This window comes from Ixodes scapularis, unplaced genomic scaffold (genome assembly GCF_016920785.2).
Source record: "Ixodes scapularis isolate PalLabHiFi unplaced genomic scaffold, ASM1692078v2 PGA_scaffold6__148_contigs__length_123643588, whole genome shotgun sequence".
In the NCBI taxonomy this organism is placed as follows: domain Eukaryota; kingdom Metazoa; phylum Arthropoda; class Arachnida; order Ixodida; family Ixodidae; genus Ixodes; species Ixodes scapularis.
This window is the reverse complement of record NW_024609881.1, coordinates 38100753-38115928: the sequence shown is the minus strand read 5'-3', so window position 1 is coordinate 38115928 and position 15176 is coordinate 38100753. Positions and strand designations below refer to the sequence as shown.

The window sequence follows — 15176 nt, the reverse complement described above, 5'->3', positions numbered from 1 at the left end:
AAAAAATTTTTTTGCCACGTTTTATTTCAGTCGCCGCAAAGTAAATCGCGGCCGTACGTCGGTTGACTCCCGATTACTGTCTCTACATCGTAGATTGTCTCACCACAATGGTGCCTCGTTGGTGTGATCTTATTCTGATATCGTTACATCTTGCTTTTTCATCTTGGCACACTTCTAGACGACCTTCTACACGTTGCACTCCTTGTCGACATGTCGCTGGTGTTAGACACAAATCTGAAGTCGCTGTTTGCTCACTCCTTGGTGCACATATTTCATGTTCAACATCAGGTATCTGAAGGAGGCGCCATGAAACCCTGGAGTTTGTTTAGAGGTACCTCAACATACTCTATTCAAGTGTCGTTTTGTGTGTTATAGTTTCCTACAAAACCAAATTGCACTTTGTTCGTAATATACCCTATAACTGTTCACAACAATTAAAGTTGCTATGAAACATTGGCCACGAGAGGTGACTCGGCCAACGCAGCCTGAAAATTCCTCGCATAATTTTCTTCATGGGTCATTTTGGACATTAACAAATTTTCTTGTGAATAACGAGTGTTATGCACATGTGTTCTACTTTTCGCACAGGTGCTTCAGTTAGATAAACCCCAGCAAAGGCAGCAAGACAGTCTCATGGGGTCACACCAAGAATAACTGCATTCCTGCTCGAGTCCCGAGTCTTGTCACCAAACTTCACTGAACATAATGGTACATTCCGTTTCCTTAACTTTTTCTTCTGAAATGTGTTTTTTTTTATTGTTGCTTTTTTCTATTGAAAAAGGGGTAGTACAACGTTTAAACCCCCAATGTTTTTTTTTTCTTTTTGTAAAATGTGTAGTACATCGTTTAAACACCCAAGCGTTCATAAATGGTCTCTGTACCAGACAATAGAGTGTCTTATACTCTGTTTCATACTTAGCGTGCAACGCTGTGAAAGGTACTAAAGTGGTGCGCATGCAAAAATAGAAAAAGTGTTACTCCGCGCGTTTTGTGGACGAGTGGTAGAAGGCGCTGTTCTGACGATATTGACGTCTCGGTGGCCGTGGTTTGAACCCATTTTACGCGCAAAGATTTTTTTTTTTTTTTTTTAGACATACTTTTTGTGCAAGATTGTGCGTATTGACGAAGTGCATATTTCAGTTCCTCCTTCTTGATTTTTATTTATATGTCGCCGAGAGGCCAGATTTCTACCATCTGGTCTGCCGCTTTGCAAGTGTTATTTGCCTCCAGCACCGAGTTATATTTTCTTTCGTGCAGCGTGGAATGAGGAATCGCCCTGATAGCGGCCTTGTCCCAAAATTTATAATAAAACGTTAATCGACAATAGTTGTGGCCTGTACAGTTTATTTTGAAATAGCTGCAAGGGTAGGAATCTCCCTCTCGGAGCACTTGCGATGCACCTTCAGGCGAATGGCGTTCTGCGTGAACTCGTCATGCTTGACGGTCCCCGTGCTCGAAACTTTCACGTTGCGAGGTCTTTGCTTCGGGGACGCCACCTTGCCAGATGGGCACTGCACCTTGCACTTCCCGACAGTACAGGGCACACTCCAGTGTCGTTACTGGCCGTCTCCAGGACTTCACGACCGAATTCTCCGGGGAATGTGTTCTTAAACTCCCGTACACATTGGCGATCATCTGCTTGCACTCTTTCAAGATTTTCGCACAACGAATCTTCGAAAACATCCGAGCAGGAGAGGTACTTGAGCTTGCTGCATAAGACGCCATCTTCTCAAAACCAGTCAGTGCCACACAACCCGAAAACCCACAGCGGCTGCCACATGGATGAACACGAAAACAATTTAAGGTGGTTTACATTATCTTTTCCTTTTTCTTGAAAAACATTTGTGCTCCGTTGAAATCATAACGCCACTATCAGTTACTAGCCCCGAGGAGGCACATTTTCCGACTTTTAAAAATTTTTTTGCAGGGGACGCACTATCTTATGGAGCGAACGTAGGCACGGTCAGCAATGCAAACCGTTGCGCTAGATTTGACTGCGTTGCACTCTATGTATGAAACAGAGTATAGGATCGCTTCAGACGGGGCAACCTTTCCAGCAATTTTGGGGCTGCTGGCGGGTTGTTCCCTAGTTTTCCCTAGATCGACACGAATTGCTGAGATTGGGTCCGGCTCGAAGCAGACGAGCAACTTTGACTACTCGGAGATGTTTGAAGCGGCAGCAGCCAATCAGGAATGCAATATTTTCACAGTGACACCCCTGTGGTCGTGATGATGAGAACTGAGGACTTAGTTCAGGTTTGAAATGGATCATTTTTGAAACTAAACTGTTTCAAAAAGATGAATTAGTATTCTCAGCGCAATTTAAAGATATAAAAACCTGTTTTTAGGATATAACTGTGCGTCTAAATACTGTAAGAAAAATAAAATTTCATGATGATGATGGCAAGTCGTAGCAATTTGGTTGCTGCATGTGAACACGGGCGGCCCGTGTTGCTGGTGTTGCGACATGAAGTTGCTGGGCGAAATTGTTCCGTCTGAAGCGGGCTTTGGCGAACTGAATTCAAGGGCCGTGGAGCTCTGGGTGCAAGCCCACCTGGAAACATTTTTTTTTCTTTTTTGCCTTTTTTAGTATTTAAATAGATATATATATATATAATTGTATACTTTTTTTAAGTTTTAACATATAGACGCATAATTTACACACTAATTCATTTTCAGACGCGCTTTTATTCACACTCCGTGGCTTTCTAGTGCTTGCAATAGCTTCTCGGTGAGCTAATGCCAGCTCTGCAAAGGGAGAGGGATCTTCCCACGCTTTGCAGGCTGTAAAGCTGTGGCTTGCACAGCTCTAGTGTGTCACACCTCGCTCACTGGCTCCATCGCGAAGCATAGGTGCTTCATGAGTCGCGCCACACCGTAAGCCAAAAAACGGTCGGGTGACAAACCTGGGACCATTTGTCACTCCACTCAGCTATGGTATGGTGGCATGGTCGGGGCATGAAGCAGGGGTACAGTTTGGAAATGCTGATCTTCATGACATTTTAAACACATTTTTCATTACTTTTGTGTCGAGTTGTCAGCATTCTAAAGGTGAGAAAGCAAGCAGCAGCGACAGCGAGAAAAGAAAAATTTAAGACCGCTTTCACCAAGAATGAATTACGAGCACTAGAAAGGCATGGAGTGTAATTAAAACGCTTCTAAAGGTGAATTAGCGTATAAATTAAGTACTTGTGCCTCAAAAATACAAAAAAAAAAAACAATGTAAATATAGTTATAAGGATAAAAATATACACCAGGAGGACTTAAACCAAAACTACATTCTGTAAGTTTGAAATTTGACACCTTAAAGCGAGCTGGACAAGAATGACGAAAGTCATTCTTGTCCAGCTCGCTTGCACCTTTGCATTTAATTGCATTATAATTATAACCTTAAATTGCAAGCTTCACCCTTGTTGGTGTTCGACTGGTGGCAGCTGATAAAACCCGTTTGCTCTACTGACGTCTAACCCCTGGTTAGCTCAGTTGGTAGAGCGCTCCACCTGTAATGAAGAGGTCCCGGGTTCGATACCCGGACCAGGCGGATTTTTTCGGTCGCTCACCAGTCACCTAGCTGTGTTTGGAGATTTATGTTTGTCCTTTGTCCCTCTTGTTCCCCTTCTCCAGGGATTACTTTCGTCATTCTTGTCCAGCTCGCTTGCACCTTTGCATTTAATTGCATTATAATTATAACCTTAAATTGCAAGCTTCACCCTTGTTGGTGTTCGACTGGTGGCAGGTGATAAAACCCGTTTGCTCTACTGACGTCTAACCCCTGGTTAGCTCAGTTGGTAGAGCGCTCCACCTGTAATGGAGAGGTCCCGGGTTCGATACCCGGACCAGGCGGATTTTTTCGGTCGCTCACCAGTCACCTAGCTGTGTTTGGAGATTTATGTTTGTCCTTTGTCCCTCTTGTTCCCCTTCTCCAGGGATTACTTTCGTCAAGCATAGCATGTCTGGTGTGTGCGTTACGCGTGCATTATGTATGATTGGGTATGCTCAGTTACGAGGAGCTGTGAGATGTTTCAGATACAAACTCGTGCAGGCATTCCATGCACGACACATTCCTGTTCTCCTGATATTATCAGAATGATCAAGACGAGTTTAAATTCATTCAGAAGTCTAGTGTACGAGCAGTTGTGGGATCATGTCCCGAGCTGCAATTAATCATTCTCAGGGCAACTGTGCGTGTTATCAGTCACCTGCTAACACGGGCTCCCATAAGTCATTTTCAGGGTGCCTTCATGTGCATGCATCTGTTCCAGAGTACTGACATCAAAGCAGTTTCCTAAGGCTGGATGACACATTTACGTTGAGTCTGATCGAGTGCGACTGCAACCGCTTGCGGCACTTAAGACAAGATAGCGGCGTCTGCGCAGTTCAGCCAATGGCAGTGTTACTATGGTGCCTGGAACGCGTTTTCGATTGGTGTGTTTACTGTCCTATATCCCCCCCCCCCCCCATATTGCGTTCAAAATGGTCCGGAAGTGGCAATAAAATTTGGCACAAAAGCTAAAAGTGTCATGCTATCGGGTGTCGCAATCCTTGCGGTTGGTTGCCGACTCATTAGAGGCGCCGGCTAACAAGGTGAGCGGACATAAATAGTTGCTGTTATCGGAATGTCCTCTCTCGTGTTCACTTGAGTTTCCGTCAACTGTTGAGCAGCAGAGTCAGACAAGGTAGAACAGTCGTCTGCCAACTGTACCTTTGCTGTTGGACCGCCGCCAAGATCACGACCAGCAACAGCATGACACTTTTGTGACGTCACAAGGTGTAAATCGAGGGACCAAAATGAGGACGGCTTAACACACCTGTCGAAGACGCGTTCTAAGCACTGTAGTGTTACCAACACATTTACTGTTTAATGCAGTGAATGGCATCTGCGGTTATGTCTGAATGCATTTTGAAACAGTAAGTGCGTTCCCAACGCTGCCGTTGGTGCCATCTCAAAGACGCCGCCATCTTGTTTTAAGCATTGCAAGTGGTTGCAGTCACACTCGGTTGGACGCAACACAAGTTTGTGAATTTGACTTTTTGCAATGCTTCTTTCTCTTTGCTCTGGAGCATGTAAGTGTCTCAGGTTTGAGCTCATATTTTGCCTGCACTACAGCAGGATTTGTGTTGTGCTATCCCTTTGTGTTCTCTCCACGAGTATGTGCTGTTGATCAGGTACTACAAAGAGTAATGCAAGGAGAACATAGAGGCGCCCTAGTCATCCTTAGCCCAGCTGGTTCCGCTCCCCCTCAGAGCCCTAAAGTAACGCATCGGCGTTTTGGTCACTAGGTCTGCTCTTCGATTCTCATCGCCACCCATGGCCGGTATGCTCATCTCGCAGCTGCTGCTCCAATTGTGGCCAACTTAGCCGCAGGTATTTTATTTCACGAGACCAGCTCCATGGAGGCATGGAAGTACCTAGCGTCCCTGCCTAATGGCACAGACATTTGTGTTGCTTTAAGCACAAAAGTTAGATTTTGCTCCCAGAAACCGACTGCAGAGGCTTGCAATTCAAGTTAAATCAACTGTACCCTAACATTTTTGGAGTGGCAGGTAAAGTTACAGCCGGGGTAGACTGTCCTTCATTTCTGTATATAACTCCTTAATTTCATAAAGCCAGCTAGGTTTCTGAAGTTGCTGATGTTGAGAATTTTCAATTTGCACTTCTAGGTGATGCCAGGGCTGCTGGCTGTGGGGAGTCTGGGGATGTTCCTTATCCTCCGCTTCTTGCTGTCCTGGATGGTCAAGTATGCCTACAAAAGATTTTGTTAAATGTTTTCATTGAAAGGGCAGTTTTTGGAACAAAAGTGTTATTGATTATATTAAGAAAGCTAATACCTAGGCAAGCTTATTACCTATGTATCTTAGTATCCTAAGAGATGCCCCACTACCTAAAGGTAGTCCAATGGTCACCTCCGCAGAAACGGGGCAAGCCACAAGGGGAGGCGGGCAAGCCATGAGGGCTGGAAACGACAGTTATCCTTCATTCAGTTAACCCTTGCAGCCATAACAGGCTTGACGGCCCACTGCGTCTAAAATAGCATAATGTAATTCACTAGTAGGTAGTTCATCTTACCAACTGAACTGCAAATCCGCAGGCTTTAAAGTTCGTTAAAAGAGTATGTTTTCTTGGCTTTGTTGCAACAAGATTTTTATATTTTTACCAAGCTCTAAAAGTTAGCTTTCCCATTATTTTCACTTCGCTCTTAAATTGAGGTGGCTATCTCTTAGTATAGTATGGTATGTCTACGTTGTCTAATGAACCAATCAGAATGGGTATTTGCTGTAGATGTGGAAGTGCATTAATTATTTTTTTCAGGTGGCAAACAGTGCAATAGGTGGTGTGGAAAAGCTTAATTAACTAAGTTTGCATTTTTTTAGTGCCAGCACTAGGTAAGTTGGATCGAGGGCTTTTGAGAACAAGGTGCATCACTTATATAGGCATAACGGAGGGTGCTTGCAGCCAGCTCCATGTAACAAAATATTGTGTCTTCTACTCGGTCACACCACAGACGAATGCCAAAAGCTCAACTACCTGAAAATCTGTACTGTTAGGGTTGAGAACTCGTGACTAACCAGTCCACAAAATTAATAACCATGCGTCCTGCTAAATCTGCTACTTTGGGGCTAATCAAATTCATTACCAGTGCTAACATTACTGGTGATACAGTGGCAAACTGTTGCCTGGTTAAAAGAATAAAGTCAAAAGAATAGAGGATAAATCTTATAAAAAATGCAAGTATTAAGAGGGATGCTGTGCCCCCCCGGATAGAAAAGTTGTGTCAAAAATCTATTTTGCATGCAGAAAAATGAAAACAATATTCAGGGTGTGAGTAATTTTGCAGTGATCTGTGTTTTCCTTCATGTATCCTTTTTCATTTTACTGTAACCATACCAACATGGTGCAAACAAGTGCGACAGAGAGGAGTGGAGAGGTAGACTGCTAATGTAAATTCCATTGTGCAGCATAAATAGTGAGCTAAATCGTTTCTTCAAGGAAAATGCATGTTTGCAACATACATGTGGTATACGCACTGTTAAAAAAGTTCTTTTTTTTGGTTGCAGTTGTTTTTTGACATGCGATGCATTTACAAGTTTTGCATAGCTGATGGTATCTGGACATACAGTAGAATCTCGTAAATTCGAAATCTGTTGGACTGAGAAAAATATTCCAATTAAGCGGGATTTCAAATTATGCGAAAAAAAAATAAAAGAACCAAAATCATGTGCGGGAAACCTTAAAAAACTTTTTATCGCAAAACATGATGCAGTTACATGAAGTAATCATCAATCTGCTTAACGCGTCCTGTGGTTGGTTATACTTATCGTGTTCTCAAAAATGACGATTGGGCAAATGTTTCCGTACAGCCACCGTATATACATACTCCAATAAACTGCAGACAACCCCTAGCAATTGCACGACTTCTCCGAGAGCAAAGGCATGGGTAACTCGTAGTCGCTGTCATTTTGGGTTTCAAGAGCCACACTCCCAGCAATATCACTCTCAGTGTTTGCATAGCATGTCCGCCAGGTGATCAAGGCGCCTTCAACCTCGGCATAGGTAGGAAGACAAATTAGTGAACGCTTTGGTGAGTGTCTTGTTGCAGGCCTAGAGAATTGTCGTCCTCGTCGAGAGGCCGCTTATGTTTCTCGGCAAGCTTCGTTCTCGAAATTGCAAACTTGTCTGCTCTCTCGATGAGGCCCACTTTCGGGCGCGGCGTTAGGGTTTTGTACTTCAGCAGGTTCCCTCCGCACTACAATCGCACACGAGATTGACATCACTGACTCCCAGATCACAATGGAAAAATCAGAAAAGCACACAAATAACTTTTAAGCATGAATTCGCATGCAAGCAGGAAACGGAATGACGAAAACTCGCCATGTATGTTTTCGCTATTGCATTTGGGTGCCGATTTGTGCCACTTAGCATGTAAAAAATGAGCCGGGTCGATGAAAGTCCGGCAACTAACTGGGTAGGTGCGCTCTGGTCATACATATTATTTGGTCATATTTACACTTGATACTATATGGGACCATAGAAATTCTACTAGTTATCCTGGATTTTCAATAAACTGAGGTTCCAATGTATTACTATAGTAATATACTAGTCTGTGGCATACGTGGTCTTTCTTTTCTACTTTAAAATAATTTATTTTAACAAATGGTGATTACAGAAGGTTTTGTCATCTGATGGATAGCATTATGCTACGAGTACTGTAGAGCAATAAAAACCCATCTTTTGTTTGCATATTCCCTTTTTTACTGGTTATTTTGATATCAGCAATGGCGTACCGATTTTTTTAAACTTAGGTCATACAGGTCAAAATTACAGCAGCTCTACAGGGGAATGGAGAGAGCCCTCTTCTTGTATCTTGAAACTGCCTGTCATGCTGCAGGTTCATCTCGGCCACGGCATAACTCTGGCAGAGGCCACGATGACCCACGCTCTCACCCATGCGTCCAGTCCTGGACGGTTTGTGAGAATGGTCAGTCGAGGCCTCTGGGAGCCTGCAGCGCTGTTTGACCGGAGCGTCACCGGACAAGCCTGCAGGCGCCTTCTCAAAAATGGGGCAGTGGAGAAGACACCCCTCACCCCAGAAAAGATTGATGCCGTCATTGGTGAGTGGATTACTCACTTAAGGGATCCTGCCACGGGTTTCCAACTAGGTTTGTATGTGCATAACCTACGCCCAAGCTAGTATTCGCGACTCCAGCCACCTATAGGGGGCATCACCACCAAACAAACATGGTGGCTGAGTCCAGGTCGTGTCAGATCGGCCGAGCCGCCTTAGCAGGTGGCGCGTTCAATTTAACAGATTTTGTTTTGTTTAATGCCCAATTTTATAGGTATTTGAACTAAGACGGTTAAGTATAGCCGGTGCCCATGAACTTGCAAAACATAGTGTTGTTTTCCCATTTTTTTTGTTTTGTTCTTTCCTTGTTAAACTTTTGTTTCGGAGATTTCGTTCAAAACCGAAACTATGGGCTCCGGAGAGACGGTGTTATACTAATCAGTTTTGGTCGTCTAAGGAAAGCGGCGATGACTACAGTATTGTTCCACCAAAAGCAATTTTCAGCGAACTCGCATGCCTCGACCATGCAACTTATCTGTCCGCGAAATCAAGCTTTTGTGCGTATCCACTTTTAGGAAACAGCTCCAGTCGTCTGCTCGGTCAACAACACAGGCTGCAGGAAAGTTACGAAAATTAAGCAAGCGCTTTTCGAGCCAAGGACCATGTTAACCCGCCGGCACCCCACTAAGCAGCTGATACTCGTATTTCAATTCAAGTTTTAGTAGCAATCGAGAAGTCTTTTTGTCGAGCGGGTTGTGTATTATATTACGTATTATGTCCCACTAAAGCGATCTTAGTATATTCTTCGGGTTGAAATATGGGCTTAGTTGACTAGCTATTAGGTGAACTGCTGAATAAAAGTATATTTGACAGGCAGAGAGATACTACTTAAACTTAGCCAAATGGTTCTAGCCGGCAGCACGGCGACAAACTGAAGAGAGTCTGCATTGGAGATTCACGCAGAACCTCTCTGCATTGAACTTTGCTTCGAATCCTGAACGATAAAAATTAGCATTTTTTGTGGCCGGTCAAACTGATCAACGTTGATGTATATTGCTGCTGGCTTTGATGGGGGTATAATTTAAATATTGGAGGCGCGATAGATCAAAATGCCGTGACAGCTTCTAACGTTGCGAGACGCGTCCCCCACCTTTTGAAAACAGAAAATTTTCCTCATTCATCATTTGCAGCGAGCAGGTTTTCCTGAATCAAGTAATTACGAAAGTCAGCCCAACTCCTTCAGAGTGGTGCAGAGGCTTTTTTTGGCGAAAAGCAGCCAAGATCAATAGCCAACACACCGACCGGCGTGGGTGGTTCAAACTTGAAGCTAATCGAACACAACCAAACTCAAGAAAAGCAGCTATCGAACCTTCCTATTCACTTGACTAACACATTGGTGTTCCCTGCAGTGAAATGCCTCGTCTGTCGTCCTCAGTTCACTGTTTTACATCCTTATAAAGAAACCACATCAGTTACCAAGTAGTCGCCACTTTGAATGTGATTAGAGACAGACAAGAAATCAAAACGTTTTTTTTGTGATTCCTCCCCAACCAAGAAATCGAGAGCACGCGACCGTGTGTTGTGGAGTAAACGGACTTTCAACCACGTGATAGAAGGAAACAATTTACTGAGGCTTCACCACACTAATGAACACTCAGGCAAACTCAAGAAATCTTCGGACCTTCGTCAAATTACATCGTTCGCCACAGCGCCGACAACACGCGACTGAGAAAGCCACCAGAGACGCGGAGGGGCGCGGAGCGACCTGGTCCGGCTGGTTCCCGGTTTTCCCGCTTGGTGGCGTCCGTTTTGCTGGAGTCGCGAATATGAGACTTCAGTAACACAGTAAAATGTATTTTTTAAGCAATTTGTGTTACTCAGAATATAATACGTGAAATGAACTCATGATTGCAGCTACCTTTTCTCGTTGGTGATGGCACAGTTGTTGATGGTGCAGCCAGAACCAGCAGCGTTAGTAATTGTTGGAACATCTCTCTATAAAGATGTGAATGGCATGTGGATCAGCGGGTGCTTCAGGTGAAGTTGGGAGCAAAAACCACTTGGCAAAAGGCATGCACATTAATGTCACGTGCACTTTTCCAGCCAGTCTGGATGCCAATGCCGTTGTCAAGACGTCACCAAGCTTACGCTTTTGCCACCGATTGGTGCTCCATTTAAAACACACTTTAATTTTCTTATTGCCTGAAATCCAGACAATAAAAACTAAACACGCTGCAATTCTCTGGTTTTGCAGCTGCGTTTGGCTGCTATGCAGAAAAGCAGGCCAAAATCAAGAAAGACAAGGAGGACGGCAAGGAAGACAAGGAGGACGGCAGCAACAAGCCAGGTCCCAAGAAAGGCAACAAGCCGTCCGTCCGGGACGTGGTGAAAAAGCTCTCAGGTGACTATTTGGTCTATAAGAACGGGGAAGTGGAGAGGGCGAAGAAGAACACAAAGAACGCCCACGAATCTCCGTTAGCAGTTCCCCCACCCTAAACGCCAGTCGCTTCCGCTTTTCGCCCTGTTTCTTTTTTTTTTTTTGTCTGCGATATTTTTTTTTAATTTTTTATTGTGTTTTGGCATTAGACTTATAAGGACCTTGTGCAATATGTATTTTTATTTACAAAGCTATTTTTTATATGATTTATTAATTATTTTGCAGTCTTGAATGTGTTAACGGTACTGACGGGATAAGTTGTTTCGTTTGTTTTAAATCGAAAACATGCTTTTACGACAAAAACTTGGGCAGCTTCGCAATGCCTCCGCCAGGTGCCGTCAGCCGTGGTGCTGTATTTTGGGTTTTTATCAAAGCTAGACACTGATCTCTGGGGCTAAATATATTTAAAAAAATAGTTTATCATGTTTTTACTGCAATCGCAATAAAAACCTCGGCTTAGTTTTGCGTAAAAACCTCAGTATTTTGTACGGTCATGTGTCCAGTGGTCAAACAACATGGCGGCAGCCAAGCGGGGGTCAGTTTTGCTTGGTGAACGGAATACCAGTTTATCGCTTTAAACCCCTGTGTATACCTAGTTGGCTTTCTTGTATATATTTGTGGTTTTGCCTTATTTTCTTGATTTTTTTTGTAGAGGATTTTGTGTGTGCGGGGTGCGCGGGTCCCTTTGAAAACTAGCACCTCCTCGGCAAATCCGCCTTTTCCCAGGTATTGTGCAATAAAGAATTTTCGCAGTGCATTTTAAAAAGATTATATATTACAAATCTACTAGATGAGTATTTCAATATATATTTACAGGTTCTTAGAAGTTCTTAAAAAACCTTGAATTTTTTTCTTTAAAGCCTCTACGAACCCTGGTGTGAAATGTTTGAGTTTTGAGCCTTAAACCTATTTTTTTTTTATGTTTTACAAAATTTTAAATGTATCATTCCTCAGATTTTATGCCATTGTGTGTTTTCAGACTATATAAGTGAATCTTCTCGTTTTTTCACAATTCCCTGTGTGGTGTCGTACCTCATTATTTGCAGTGATATTGGTGACTAACCAACACTGACTATGTTCTGTTTTACCTCTGATGTAGTGCAGCATATGCTATAGCCATTCCTACCAACCAAGCGCAGTGAATATGTTGCATGGCTCAACGCATTCCGTGCCGCTGGGTGTTGCCAGAGAGTCGGATGACATGCTCTCAAGCACTGGTCTGACTCAAAAGGCTCTTAGCATCAGCCTCAGTACACCAGAAGGTGAAACTGAGCATTAGCTCTGTATTAATCTAATTCCTCTTTTGTCCGGAGTGGCCCGGTACGGCCTAATCTCCGGTGTAATTCATTCCGGTTAAATTCTCCGTATTGGCCACATCCGATTTAGCTTACGATTTGACCAAGTACGGTTAGGCCTCCGGATTGGTTGTCTCCGGTTAAGTTTCTGAATTGGTTGTCTCCGATTTAGTTCCCGGTTTCATATGACGGTCTGAAACTCCGTATTCATTCCGATTTAATTTCAAACCGTTATTTTTGGTAGGGTTGCCAGCGCATGGCTATGAGGAACATCTGCGAAATATAATGGGTTGCAGATCACGATACCGCTTGCTGTAACTTCGCGTTCAGGTAATGAACGCTGCCTGTTTCGCTCTAATTTATTTTGCTACGACTGCTTCTACGTGGATCGAAAAACAAACGTGTTTTGTATGGGCTATGAACCTCGAGAAATAATTATAATGAAGTAATGACACAGGCGAGCTGGTGGAAGTTGACGTCGTCTGTCGTTCTTACCTTTTTTTTTCTACTTTCCTTTGGTCTCATTATTTTTCCCGCCTCAGGAGACTCAAAAATGGTTAAATATAATTCTAAGCAGTGTATACTTCATGTTCAAAATCGTCTCCCGCGCACTTCTGTACATTGATTTATTAACTCAATAGCATTAAGGTGCTCATGTCGCAGAAAAGCCGGCCTCGGTGGCGTGGCAGAAAAGCCGGTGTCGTTAGCGCGAGGCGAAAATCTTGGTTAGTCGATAAGGTCATGACGTCACAGCCACGTGATCTCGTGTCGGGAAGAAAGCAAGTAATTAATTTGCCTTAAAGAAAACTTCTTTTTTTAATTTAAACGGGACTGGAATTCACGACCCTTCGGTCGCGAGCCAGACACGCTACAGACAAGGCCATGTCCACCGCACTTTCTGCTAACTGGCAGGAAGAGCATGAGAAGTGAATGAGAAGGCCTTTAGAACGGGCCCAATAACGCTATCGCGTTCCACTCTTAAACGCGAGGCTTAAGTGTCCTCGTATTTTTAACGGGATAGAATACACTAGTGAGTTTGAGGTAACCTTCTTGGCGCACCCTATACGATACGACGGGCCCTTGGTACGAACTGCGTGTATGCGAGTCTTCTGCGATAGCACATTGAGAGTTCGCACCTTAGGGCCTATCGTACCCTATCGGATGAGGAAAACGGCTCCCTAAAACTCGCTACTTCAATCCGTTTGACTTTAATTCCGACCGCAGCCCACACTTCGATCCTGTGGATCCTACCAAACAATGTATCGTCATGGCGCTTATTTTGTACGTTAGGTATCACGGACTAGCGAAATCAGACACAGTGAGAGCGCAAGGATTACGTGCTTTTAAAGCGATATTTTTAGGGGTGGCACTTTGCATAAACCTTCGTGTCGGCATTTGTTGTCTATCTTCGCCAAGGATAGGAAAAACCCCTTCTTCTCCCCAGCTATGTCGCCAAAAGAAAGAAGTCGGGTGTTCCCATTTACCCCCGCCGCAACACCACGCGGAGAAGGAAGAGAGGAGCGCCCGGACGACCCACCAATGAAGGCGCGACGTCCAATCGTCAGCGGAGTGTCTTCCTCTGTCGTTTGCTAACGATACCTTCAATGCAGATGTTTACAAAGTTTACTGCCAAAGTGGGATTGCGTTTTACGCAATCCCACTTTTGCAGTATCCAATTGCTCTATGTAATGTTGGAGCGTTTTAGAAACTTCCACCGCGTTGGATTTAGACTGTAGCATATCTGCTTCTCGAACCGAACTCGAAACGCGAAATTTGTTTTTCCGAAAACTTGCCGTCCTTCGGCCCGCCTTCGCCGCAGAGTTTCGCCTCCTTTCTCTGCATCCGTCGCCCTCTCCGCTCTTCGCTGAACGTCAACATCACCCTCTTCTTTCACCGCTCAACAACGCCGGGAAAACCTGCGCCAGCCCTAGGGCCCTCACTGCCGCAGACTCTTGCTAAAGGCGCGTTCACACAAATGCGTCGACCGCGTTGCTCTATGTTGCGTCTTCAAGCGCAGCCCCTCACCATCGGCTCGTCGTAGGGTTCGTCATATCAACAGCTTGACGCCAGCAATCTTAAGGCCGTCAAACGCAACTGCGTTAAGGAGCCTTAATCGCGCGCCGCGTCAAGGCCGTACTCCGTCCCACGGCACTGAGTAGGAGTCGCGGAAGCCAGCCGTTCTCTCCGCGCTCGCTCCTGCGGAGGGAACGGCTGGCGTCTGCGGCTCGCGAACGGCGTCGCGTCCACACTGACCGCCAACGAGGAACCGCTCGCGCCGCAAGTACGCGGCGACGTACAGAAGTTCTAATCTGGACTCTTGTCGAAAAAGTCGGCGAGGAATCCGGTGTCCGTGATTGGCCGGCGAAGCGTTCGACTCTAGCGCCTGTCAATTACGGCGGTCGCATTCCGTGCCGACTCTTTCGCCAAGTGTTAGGATTAGAGCACCAGCTATCGCTTTTCCTTCTTTGCACGTTGTGGACAAAAAAGACTCCGTTCTTTTATCGGCGTCTGTGGCGGTAGCCAACCCATGAAGACAACTAGCGCGCGCCATGGCGACGCACTTTTCGCGGAGCTTGATTGGCTGTGTGGGATTGTAGCGTCAGCTACTGTAGGACTTAAAGTTCAATGAGGTATAGTCAGCCGGCAACAGCCAGGAGGCGCCAGGAAAGTGAGAGCCCACGGTTATACCCTGTCTTGTTGTAACTCGGCAAAGGGTAAACGATAATCCCCAGATTGCGTGCCGACGGCTCCGAAATGCGCGCCGTTTACGAGCGCAACGCACACATATTGGAGCATGGCGCAGCGAAAAACCTGATAATTTTTCGCAGTAAAAGCGCACTTCGGTGATACATAGTCACGTTTCGATTCTCCCACCAGAGC

General features: G+C 44.8%; 1 protein-coding gene across 1 annotated transcript; it reads left to right on the top strand.

Moving 5' to 3' along the window:
* The first annotated feature begins 673 nt into the window (after nt 1-673).
* LOC120840074 lies at nt 674-11893 on the top strand. Its single transcript, XM_040210508.2, has 4 exons — nt 674-708; nt 5662-5738; nt 8388-8610; nt 10819-11893. The coding sequence occupies exons 3-4, from the start codon at nt 8427-8429 to the stop codon at nt 11058-11060; spliced, it is 426 nt and encodes a 141-aa protein (XP_040066442.2). The 5' UTR covers nt 674-708; nt 5662-5738; nt 8388-8426; the 3' UTR covers nt 11061-11893.
* The last annotated feature ends 3283 nt before the right edge of the window (nt 11894-15176 follow it).

Excerpts from the sequence above, each read along its gene's own strand:
- LOC120840074 (XM_040210508.2), top strand. The coding sequence starts at position 8,427 with ATGACCCACGCTCTCACCCATGCGTCCAGTCCTGGACGGTTTGTGAGA. Across the intron at positions 8,611-10,818 it reads AAAGATTGATGCCGTCATTG|CTGCGTTTGGCTGCTATGCA; the intron begins GTGAGTGGATTA and ends CTGGTTTTGCAG.